Consider the following 12,072-nt stretch of genomic DNA (forward strand, 5'->3'; position numbering starts at 1 on the left):
CCCAAACTGTTTTCAGACTTGCTGTGTGTGAAGTGTTTGTTAAGTTTGTGACCATGGTAACCTGTCGTATGTGCACATTTGTGTTTCTGTGAATATATAAGACGTCATTTGTCCTAATAAAAGATCATGAAAGAACAGTAACTTACAAGGCTTATTTATTTCCACTTTAAATATTGTTTTAAGGTTGGTTGAATGAAATAGGTCTGCCAAACAGCTAACATGTAGGGGTTTGATGTTTAGGAAAATGAACCTTCAACCAAATACAGTACAAGCTTTTTTATTACTTTTTCAAAATCAGATTTTCTTTATTTTGGAGTAATACGGTCACGTGCATCCCCTGCCAGGTATGAAAAAGTCAATAATTTGATATGTGTCTGCATTTCTAAGGTATATTCTGGTGAAATGTGATTAATAATATGATTAGTGAAAAATGGTGACTTTATAAACGTGAGGGCTGTGAAGAGAATCATTAATTTATTATAAAATCAACAACAAACGTGTTTCTATTCCGCGCACCTGACTTGTATTACCTCCCCTTGATCAGTGTATATTATCCCTAGCAACAGTAGTTAAGGAGCCATCTTTGATGTTTACGTTTCTGACGAAGCACATGTACAGTCCTGATTTGCGTAATCGACAGACGTTGGGAACAGTTCCAACTTATTTTTCAGACAGCAGGACTTACGCTGGGGTTAGTTGTGTTCATCTGTTTTCTCTGAATACTTTTGAAGAATAGTGCAATCTAAAACATGAAGATCTAGCGGTGAAATGATTCAAAACAAAAACTTGAGTAGTTAGGCCTATGTCATAAATGCACAGTAGCATAGATACCTTTGATTTTTTGTTTGTTACAGTGGAAATTGATTTTTGTCGTTCAGTTTTATTCAACGGAATGCACAAACTGAGTAAAAACATTATTGTGATATTGTTTTACACTAAGAAGATTTCATTCACATTCGACCGTTGTGGAATATTCTGGACTAAAATTATTCACGAATCACGAATTCATATTTTTATTTATGACGTTTTCAACATAAGATTTTTAAAACAAAATGATCTGTAGCTGTGTTGTAAGTTTTAGATGCTTATTTATGTTCGAATTTCATATTTATTTGTTGAAGTGTATTAGGTGTAATACTTAATAGTATGATGATTGTCTCCCTTGGTTCAGGATAGTGAGATAACAAGTGACAGCCATGCCTTCAATCGAGGAAATCCCGTCCCTACCCCTCACAAATGACTCCCAAGTCCAAGTGATGACAGAAGCTGAGGAGACCTGCAACAAGATGGATATAAAGATGGTGGATGAAATTGTTGATGTAAAGAAAGTAAAGAGTGAGTCAGGTATCATTGATATTAGTTTCCATTCTTGAAAGTCAGACCTTGAAAGATGCCTGAAGTACAGTTTAATTTTATTGAGCCCTTTTAGGAGTCACTATGTTTATAGGTGTAGTAAACTATACGTCGTAGCTCTGTCTCTGGTTGAAGTAAAACTCTCAACATAGCTGGGTTTATTCAATGACATTGCATGTAGAGATGATAGATCGATCATTGGGAGGAGCTTATATGCACACTCAATGACCCCTGACGTCACAGGGCATTGTTTCGCCGGTGTGACTGGCAACAAAATACTTCAAATTACATTATAGGGTATTTTAGTATAGGTTATGAAAAGCTTATGGTACTGTATTCTAAAGGTTTGCCCAATTATTCTTTTTTTGTAATTAATATATCATGAACAGATTGTCAGTCCCATATTCCCAACTTGATTTTTTTTAAATATTACAAACATTAGTCTTGGCAGGAAGAAAAATAAATTCTTCGAAATTTTATTCAACAATTGTAAAATCTGTGGTCGATTACTCCTTAACCTAATTCTTTTAAAAACCTGCCTTTGTAGACTGCAGAATGCGAAGGAATTTACTCAACTAGATATGTTATTTGCTTCCAGTTGAGTCCTAAGGTCATGTATCTTCATTGGCTTTGATAACTAGTAATTGTGGATATGACCTTGACTGCATTGAGTCGCATTCGGTTGTTAATTCAGTTTAGTTTTGTTAAATGTACAGGTAACCTAACTCTACTCTGAAAACACAGAATGTTTTTCCCCATTAAACTATGGCTCAATAATACGCAGGTTTTGTGTTAGCAAATATATTGTGTGAACACGCTAATTATAACATTTGAAACATCACATTGTGCTTTCAGTTCCAAATTCATTTTAGCGTGGTTAAATCTACAGGTAACCTAGCTCCATATTGAAAACACAGTCTTTTTATCTTCTAATTTATAATCTCTGGTTGACCATCACCAATCAAAATCGAGTAATGTCCAAAATCATTGTAGAATGTGGTATACACATTCTGGTTTAGGATCTTTCCACAGTGGCTGCAACTAATTTGATAATGAATCTATACAATGTTCATTGAGTAATTCTTGATCAGGTTTGAAAGCATGTGCATATATGAAGTATCTGTATTTTCATAAATTTGATCAACGTTTTACTTAAAACAATAGAGGCAAATACTGTCCAAGTATTGTGCTGTACATCTGTTGGTCAGTGAGGATTGTGATTAATGGTAACCATGGTAACAGGTGTGACGGCGGTGACTGGGGGTGGAGACACAGAGGACAAGGAGAACTCCTCACAGAACACAGTGGTGGAGGAGACAAAAATACCAAAGTGAGTAAAGATGTCTGTAAACAGGCAGCCTCGATTACCCAGCTTATCTTTCCTCCAGTTTATTATGCTGCATACCTTGGACCCTGTGACTGTCGCAGCCTCGATTACCCAGCTTATCTTTCCTCCAGTTTATTATGCTGCATACCTTAGACCCTGTGACTGTTGCAGCCTCGATTACCCAGCTTATCTTTCCTCCAGTTTATTATGCTGCATACCTTAGACCCTGTGACTGTCGCAGCCTCGATTACCCAGCTTATCTTTCCTCCAGTTTATTATGCTGCATACCTTAGACCCTGTGACTGTTGCAGCCTCGATTACCCAGCTTATCTTTCCTCCAGTTTATTATGCTGCATACCTTAGACCCTGTGACTGTCGCAGCCTCGATTACCCAGCTTATCTTTCCTCCAGTTTATTATGATGCATACCTTAGACCCTGTGACTGTCGCAGCCTCGATTACCCAGCTTATCTTTCCTCCAGTTTATTATGATACATACCTTAGACCCTGTGGCTGTGAATGTCGCAGCCTTGATTGGGCTGACATGACATCGCCACCTCCCTGAACAGTAACTTCCACCTGATGTTGTTTGCATATGTGGCATATGTGTGTAGGCAGTAATGTAATCGTACAGCTATTTTTAGCTTCTGTTATGTGAATCGAACTGAAGCTATTATAGTGACGGTGGTCCAGGCTGTTTATCATCATATTTTAGGTATTTTTTGTATGATTTCAGTAATATGTAAAACCTGACACATCTGGGGACACGTAACATCAGTTTGCTGGGAATCTCATGACTTTCTGTCATTTTTTCAAAGTTTGTTAAATGCATTGTTATATTTCTGGTGACAAAACTTACAGTTTATAGTACAAGTTAGCTTCCCTGTGTGTTACATCTATCTAGTAATGTAGTTCTCTTATGTAACATAGAAGTTAGCCTGTGTTGTAACAATGTTTTAGTATCCTGACAAAGAAGTTCCTGCGGCAGCACTGCAAGGACAACAAGCTGTACTTGACCCCTGAACTCAACGATGTCCTGTACCTGCACTATAAAGGTGGGTGTCAGGCCTTACACACATAAGTCCCCACCCCCTCAACAACCCCCACACCCCGTCCCCAGGCCTCACACACACAAGTCCCCACTCCCCTAAACCCCCCAACAGCCCCTGCCCCCACACCCCGTCCCCAGGCCTCACACACCCAAGTCCCCACCCTCCTCACCCCCCCAACAACCCCCACACTCCGTCCCCAGGCCTCACACACATGTCCCCACTCACTAGTCTATGATGTATCCCTGGCTTGTCTATGATGTATCCCTGGCTTGTCTGTGATGTATCCGTCACTAGTCTATGATGTATCCCTGGCTTGTCTGTGATGTATCCCTGGCTTGTCTGTGATGTATCCCTGGCTTGTCTGTGATGTATCCCTGGCTTGTCTATGATGTATCCCTGGCTTGTCTATGATGTATCCTACACTTGTATCTGGCTTGTTGTGTCAGGTATACTAAGGCTAGAGAACCTGGAGGCCTACACAGGGCTGAAGTGTCTGTGGCTGGAGTGTAATGGCATCCGGAAGATCGAGAACCTGGAGCACCAGACCCAGCTGCGATGTCTGTACCTGCAGCAGAACCTGCTGACCCACATCGAGAACCTGGAGCCGCTGCAGCTGCTGGACTCCCTCAACGTCAGCAACAACAGCATCAGGCGCATTGAGAACATAGGTGAGCTTCAGGTGTTTCAAGAACATTTGTGATTAAACTTCACTTGCTCAGCTGTGTCTATTGGTGACTATTACTGACTAGTGACTACTCGTACCTGTCACTACTAGAATCTGATCATCATCCAGCCCTGAGGAATATTAACTCATTCTTAAAATAAAAAATCTGCAGTCAATTTTTGTAAATTCTGCAAACAAACTTTGATAACTTTGCACTTTTCTGCAAACTTTTAAGCTTAGTTTTCTTGGCCACAGCTAGAACTGAATCTGTAGATGACTGGTGTAAACATACAGATATGCACCGTAAGCAATAATACAAAGAGACAGATTCACTTCTAAACAAAATGATTACCTGTGTACACATTTAAAGCCAGCTTTCGACACACATCTGACAAATTCTGCAGCATATAAATGCAAAATTCTGCAAGAGTTCTGCACATAATTCGATTTTCTGCAAGATAGCTTCAATGAGTGTGCATTTCTGCAAAAATATTCCATAATTGCGGAATTTCATACAGCAGGGATTTCCGATGGATATGATATTAACTGCTGGTGTCCCTTGTTGAACAGCCTGTCTGCCGGTCCTGCACACACTCAACATCAGTCACAACCGCCTGAAGACAGCCCACGACGTACAGGAACTCATTCACTGCAAGAACCTTGGTGTCCTTGACCTTTCTCACAACAAGCTGGAGGATCCGGCCATCATCGACATCTTCGAGCAGATGGAGGATCTGGTGAGTTCATCATTGTCTCAGACCATACGATCTGGGGCCATATTGCTAAAAGCAGCGTAAAACTGTACTCATTCACTCTGAGCACGGTGTGCATCTGCTGACTGAGTGTCCTGACAAAATGGGGCAAAACGTTGTTCATGCATTCTGTCACTGATTTGCCTGGTCGAGACTTGGGTGTTGACAGGCTGCCTTCACACAGCTGGAATATTGCTGACTGCAACGTTAGACAACTTTAACTGTGTCAGAAATCAGAGGGTTTGAAAACAATGTTAAAGGGAGGTAATTACTGGTTTGGGTTGAAGATAAGGATTTGTTCTGAAATTGGATTGAGCATTTCATATCATAGATATTTCTGTGGTAGATGAGAAAGATGAGTAAATAAGATCTTCCGGACTTGATGGGGTCAAGGGTGTGAGTTGCATTGTCTGGCTCCTAGGATGTGCTGGTCATTGCATTGACCGCTCCTGATCTCACAGGGGTCACTAAAGGTCAGCCTGTATTACCCACAGTGCTTCATGTTCCTGTATCAGGCTTCCTCTCTGTGAGTAAAACTGTTTATCATTGAACTAACTCACCGAGGGTTGCTGAATCTTGAGAGTGATGAAGAAGCTGCTGTGATGACAGAATGCTCTCCCTTGTATCAAGACTGCATGTGTGATGTGTGTTGCAGCGTGTGTTGACACTGATGGGGAACCCGGTCATCAAGGACATCAGGAACTACAGAAAGACGACCATTGTCCGGGTGGTGAGTTCACTTTCTACAACTTTCTAATACATACACCTGGAAAAAAGTTGAGCACCACCTTACATCATGTATCGTGAACTTGCATGTTTTAGTCATACTGTAAACTACGGCTATAACAAACTGAAAAGGACCACTATGTTTACTTTGTTATAACTGTAGTTCATTATAAACATACTTTACTGTATCTGCTGACATAACTGATTTGGATAAATGTCTGAGGTGCCACTGCTGCCATGTTGGTAGAGGATCATTGCTGTTATGGTCTATAGCTCAAAGTCAGTGAAGCAGAGGGAAGCAACTGAATGGACAAACATAACTAATTATTTCTTCACAGCCGCCCATGATGTGTTCATGTGTGTGTGTTCATGTGTTCATGTATGTGTTCATGTGTGTGTGTTCATGCATGTGTGTGTTCATTTATTCATGTATTTTTGTGTTTACAGAAAAACCTCCAGCATCTCGACGACCGTCCTGTTTTCCCAAAGGAAAGAGCCTGTGCTGAAGCCTGGTACGCGTCAAACCATCAGTCACCATCTGTCATACCCACTGACACCATCTGTCATACCCACTAACACCATCTGTCATACCCGCTGACACCATCTGTCATACCCGCTGACACCATCTGTCATACCCGCTGACACCATCTGTTCTGTCATACCCGCTGACACCATCTGTCATACCCGCTGACACCATCTGTCATACCCACTGACACCATCTGTCATACCCGCTGACACCATCTGTCATACCCGCTGACACCATCTGTTCTGTCATACCCGCTGACACCATCTGTTCTGTCATACCCGCTGACACCATCTGTCATACCCGCTGACACCATCTATCATACCCGCTGACACCATCTGTCATACCCACTGACACCATCTATCATACCCGCTGACACCATCTGTCATACCCGCTGACACCATCTATCATACCCGCTGACACATCTGTCATACCCACTGACACCATCTGTCATACCCGCTGACACCATCTGTCATACCCGCTGACACCATCTGTCATACCCCCTGACACCATCTATCATACCCGCTGACACCATCTGTCATACCCGCTGACACCATCTATCATACCCGCTGACACCATCTGTCATACCAACTGACACCATCTGTCATACCCAGTGACACCATCTGTCATACCCAGTGACACCATCTGTCAAACCCGCTGACACCATCTGTCATACCCGCTGACACCATCTGTCACACCCACTGACACCATCTGTCACACCCACTGACACCATCTGTCACACCCACTGACATGGTCCTGGAGACAAACGGTTTGGGTCAGCTAACACTGTCAGGTCAGGGCGCTGTGTGTCATGTTCTACCTCTGTGTCCCCAGGGCTGTGGGTGGAGCTGAAGCTGAGAAAGAGGAGAGACAGCGATGGGCGGATAAGGAGCGCCGGAAGATTCAGGACAGTGTGGATGGTATGTACATACTTTGTCTGCTTGTATACTCCTGAGGGAGCTGAAAATTGGCTGTGCTCCCATGGTGGATGGTCTGTACATATTTCGTCTGTTTGTATAATCCTCAGGGAGCTGAGAATTGGCTATGCTTCCATGGTAAATATATGTCATGAGCTTTAGACACACTTGTGTTGAGCTTACGGTATTACTGTTACTATCACCTGACACCAGAATGTGTGGAAGTGTATTGTACACAGAGACAGCTGTGTTCCCTGTCAGGGCAGCTTCTCTCCACAATCCACTGTGTGTGTGTGGCTGTGTCCAAGCACCCATCACTTCTGCCTCGTTATTTCAGCACTCCTCAGAATCCGACAACACAGCGAGGCTCACCGAATTGAGGCCGAGCTGAATGAGAAGAACGCTGCGGAGGGAATCACAGAGAAGGTGGAGGTAGATCCCACCACTGTCGACTGGCTGTATGGGACTCATCAGCTGAAAGGGGACACACCAGAGGAGGGGGAACACAAGGTGAGGGGGGGGGGGGGGGCAGAGGACGGGGAACACAAGGTGTGAGAGAGAGAAGGGGGGGGGGACCAGAGGAGGGGGAACACAAGGTGAGGGGGGGGGCAGAGGACGGGGAACACAAGGTGTGTGTTTGTGTGCGTGTTTTTTTTTGGGGGGGGGGCAGAGGAGGGGGTCACAAGGTGAGTGGAGGACCAGAGGAGGGGGAACACAAGGTGGGGGGGGGACCAGAGGAGGGGGACCACAGGGGGGGGGGGGGGCGCAGGCAGAGGACGGGGAACACAAGGTGTGTGTTTGTGTGTGTGTGTGGGGGGGGGGGGGACCAGAGGAGGGGAACACAGGGTGTGGGGGGGGAACCAGAGGAGGGGGTCACAAGATGGGTGGAGGACCAGAGGAGGGGGAACACAAGGTGTGCCTGTGTGTGTATGGGGGGGGGGGGGGGGGGGGGGGGGGAGGAGAGGAGGAGGAGACCAGAGGAGGGGGAACACAAGGTGAGGGGGGACCAGAGGAGTGAGAGGGGGGTGTGTGTCGGGGGGGGGGGGGGGGGGGGTTGGTTGGTTACGTTGTTGGATTGCTATGATGTGTACATGAGATTTTAAGTGGAAGTAGGAGTGCAAAAATCAGTTGTTCTTGAAGTGCTCATAAAATCTCCCCATCTGTGAACAATAACAATATTCACTGTTGACTGAGCGTGTGTCTTTATGTGACACAACCAGCACAGTAGGAGATGATAAGAGTACTTGACAAGGTTTTACATGGAATCTGGGATTGTTTCAATCTTGCAGGAAGAGGTGATCGAGGACCTGACCTCGGAGGACATGCCGGTAGTTGGAGCGCGGAAACAGCAAGTGGAGCAGGGCATCTTCTCCACAGACAGTGAGTATGACACACGGGGCACTTGGGGCTTTCCTCCAATGGTAGCCTAGAGGTTAAAGCGTTCATTTGTCACTCTGAAGACCTGCGCTCGATTCCCAACATGGGTACAATGTGTGAAACCCATTTCTGGTGTCCCCGCGTGATATTGCTGGAATATTGGCAAAAGCAGAGTAAAATCAAACTTAGTCACTCACTCCAATGTTAAGATACTGATATCTGATCTATGGAGCAAAATGGTATTGAAATATTCACATATTGCTGAATGTCACATCACGTAACTTTAATGTTATATTTGCAGAATTTCAAGAGGATGCAAGCACCCGACTTTTCATCACAGAAATGAGTAAGTTGATTGAAGCCTCCCTATCTCAACCATCAACCCCAATTATGACAAAAGACTCTACATGACACCAGCAAACATAATATATCCAAATATGCCAAATATCATAGTGTTTAGCAGCATCAACATTCATAATGATAACGCTTGTTGACAAACATTCTGACGGTCATTTCTATTTGAATACAAGAGGTGTGTCTGTATTAGACCATTAGGTGTTCGAGTTAATCAGGGTTTAACTGCAGCAGTTTGACCTCACTGTAACAGTGTGTGTGTCAGTCTTAATCTGATTGGAAATGAAACATTATTGAATCTACTCTGCCCTGTTTGTGACACTGACTTCGTCTCTCCTCCAGATGATGCAGATAATCAAGCTGAAGCAACTGATGTAAGGGACACCCCCAGGCTGGGCTGTGTATCCTGTGTTAGAACAGTCCAGTGCTCTAGTGCAGGCAGGACCCATGAAGATCCGGGTTACAGCTGGTCGTCAGGAACCCATGCTTGTCGTAAGAGGCGACTAACGGGATCGGGTGGTCAGGGTCGCTTGGTTGATGCATGTCATCGTATACAAACTGCGTAGATCGAAGCTCATGATGTCAATCACTTGATTGTCTGGTCCAGACTCGATTACAGACCGCCATCATATAGTTTGAATATTGCTGAGTGCGGCGTTGAACAACAAACAAACAAATAAACAAAACATGAAATACAATGTGACTATGTGGTCAGGTTCACTGACCTGGCTGATGCATGTCTTCGTACCCTGACGCAACCAATGGTTTGTCTGGTCCAGACTTGGCTATCAGATAGCAGGATATTCCTGATATGGCAACACAGCAAACAGACAACTGTCAGTCATGTCAATGTATATTTACGTTTGTGTTACCGAATGATTTCATGCTCAAACATTCTGAAAAGCAGCACAAATGTACAAGTGAAAATGTTTCAAAGACTACGGTCTCATTCACCATCTGCTCTGCTTTCTTAGTCAAGTTGGATATGTAATCAGTAATCACAAAAGTTTTCATCAGGCATGTTTCCTTTTGTAGGATCTCCCCGACCTTGAGGATGTGGATGTGACCGACCTTGTACCCGACGATGTAGAAAAGGTGACAAATATAACTATCAAACCAGAATCCTACTCAATCAGTTGCAGAACGAATTGGAAGAAACATCGCCAAAGAAGTTGTTATCCATAAATTGTGTCTGCTTTGTCTCTGTGTGTTGGACACTACCTGACTTGGGAATAGCAGGTTCCTTCCTGTTTCAAAATCCTTGGTCAACCTCCTGGATGACATCACTGCCAGGTCTCCTCCACTGGGGATTCCAGGGATTTATCTGGGATCCAAACTAAACTAACTGCCCTTGGCAAGCAAACTGGGACAACATTGTGATATTGTTCAAAGTTTGATTATTTTAATGTTTCTATTTACATAAATTCTGAGAAATTGGAAAATGTTTCATTCAAATTTTTAGTATCATTTGCTGCAGGTCAAGATAAATCCTTGGTCTGAACAGATACCATGGCATACATACACACACACACTTCCTGAGTTGAGCTGACTGGTTGTAACTGTCGGGTGTTTAACTGGTCTGTCTTTGTTTCAGTCATACAAGCCAAAGATTGAGATTCTCAATGACGATGATGAATGTGCAAACTTGGAAGAAGTGAGAGCAGGGTTACCTCCCCTTGTGACAGAACTTCCCAAGTCGAATCCAAAGAAAGTGTTGATAGAGGAGATTCCAGACACACGCGAGGAGATAACTCGTGACCATGCTGTTGAATCTGATGCCGTCTCCCTTGACCAGGTGATCCCAAACTTTGGGGTGTCTGAGCACCAGGAAACACAACTGACGGCCGACTTACTGGCGGGGGTGGGAAAGATGTTTAGCTCACCTGGTGATGTCCTGCTGGGAGGCGATGGCGACACTCAGACAGAGGAAACAGACACGACCGATCCTCGCATTGTATCAGGGAGCATATTTGAAGAGCTAGACTGAAGAGAACTGTGATCGAGACGATAGCTTCCCCCTCACCCCCCACTGTTACCTCTCCCCTAGCCAACATTGCCCGACTCACCTACTGGCCATCTCATCCATTAACACCTGTAGGGGGAATTCATTGACAAAATTGTGTCTAAGCATCTCCACAAAACTACAAACCTCTAACTGCCATGTCCTTGTGACAGTCCTACTTGTTACATGGCACAAAGGGTAAATTACTGTCCTCTTTGGCTTCCGGCCTGGTCGCACCCAGGTGGCACGACAGCTGCCAGCATTGCACAGGTGCTAATAACGTGGATTACACAACTACTGAAGCCAGCATTGACTAACTGCTGAAGGGAGAAGCGGACCAGGGGCTGGGTTGTTGCTGGATCGTCTTCTCAACAACTGAGGATTGTTCATACCAGTCTCCACTGTGGGGTTGTTTCCGTCCAATAAACAAGGATCTCTTTGGGGGCAGTTCAGAAGTTCAGTGTTGGACAAACAATGCAGGATTCATTAAGTTTTGAGATCAATCTCCCAATATTCAAAGAGCTTCTTTTGTCAAATGAATCCTGATACACCTCTGGTGCAGCAGAGCTTCTGAATGTGTCTTTATATCCCTATGATTGAGATGCTGTTTTCAACAGGAACTGAAACTAATGTCCAACAAAACCTTTTGAACTGCTCCTTACAAAAGATCCCATTACCATGGTAACATAATTGTTGTCATGCTTGGTGCATTACAATATACTTTTACAGCATTAACATTGTGACATACAAGTTTGGAAGAATTTCATCATTCAATTTCACCAGCTTTCATCAATTATTACAATTCCAAACTTTGTGTTTGTTAATACATTTACACTGAAGTTATGTATATATATGAATGATTAAAAGGTTAATGAAATGGGTGGTGTTTAAGTGTTCGTGTTTCCAAGTGTAGCCCATGTGTCTCCTGCTGTTTAATGGAATGAGTTTTTCAGTTATACCCTAGTTTCATGTGGAAGGAGAACTTGAATTAATGCAGGTCATAGCATAGCCACAGATACACAAGAC

General features: G+C 43.8%; 1 protein-coding gene across 2 annotated transcripts; it reads left to right on the plus strand.

Moving 5' to 3' along the window:
- Window positions 1–570: 570 nt before the first annotated feature.
- Window positions 571–11,923, plus strand: LOC124116846 (dynein axonemal assembly factor 1-like). Of its 2 annotated transcripts, none has more exons than XM_046478403.2 (15): window positions 571–691; window positions 1,172–1,344; window positions 2,596–2,683; window positions 3,640–3,734; window positions 4,178–4,399; window positions 4,966–5,132; window positions 5,803–5,877; window positions 6,321–6,385; window positions 7,231–7,316; window positions 7,651–7,823; window positions 8,603–8,693; window positions 8,992–9,036; window positions 9,387–9,418; window positions 10,080–10,139; window positions 10,639–11,923. In XM_046478403.2, the coding sequence occupies exons 2-15, from the start codon at window positions 1,197–1,199 to the stop codon at window positions 11,029–11,031; spliced, it is 1,740 nt and encodes a 579-aa protein (XP_046334359.2). In that variant the 5' UTR covers window positions 571–691; window positions 1,172–1,196; the 3' UTR covers window positions 11,032–11,923. The 2 variants fall into 2 exon arrangements, with proteins under 2 accessions (XP_046334359.2, XP_046334360.2); XM_046478404.2 differs by having other exon boundaries at window positions 1,172–1,335.
- The last annotated feature ends 149 nt before the right edge of the window (window positions 11,924–12,072 follow it).

The sequence above is a fragment of the Haliotis rufescens genome, unplaced genomic scaffold (assembly GCF_023055435.1).
Source record: "Haliotis rufescens isolate VD_foot unplaced genomic scaffold, xgHalRufe1.0.p SCAF_6, whole genome shotgun sequence".
In the NCBI taxonomy this organism is placed as follows: Eukaryota; Metazoa; Mollusca; class Gastropoda; order Lepetellida; family Haliotidae; genus Haliotis; species Haliotis rufescens.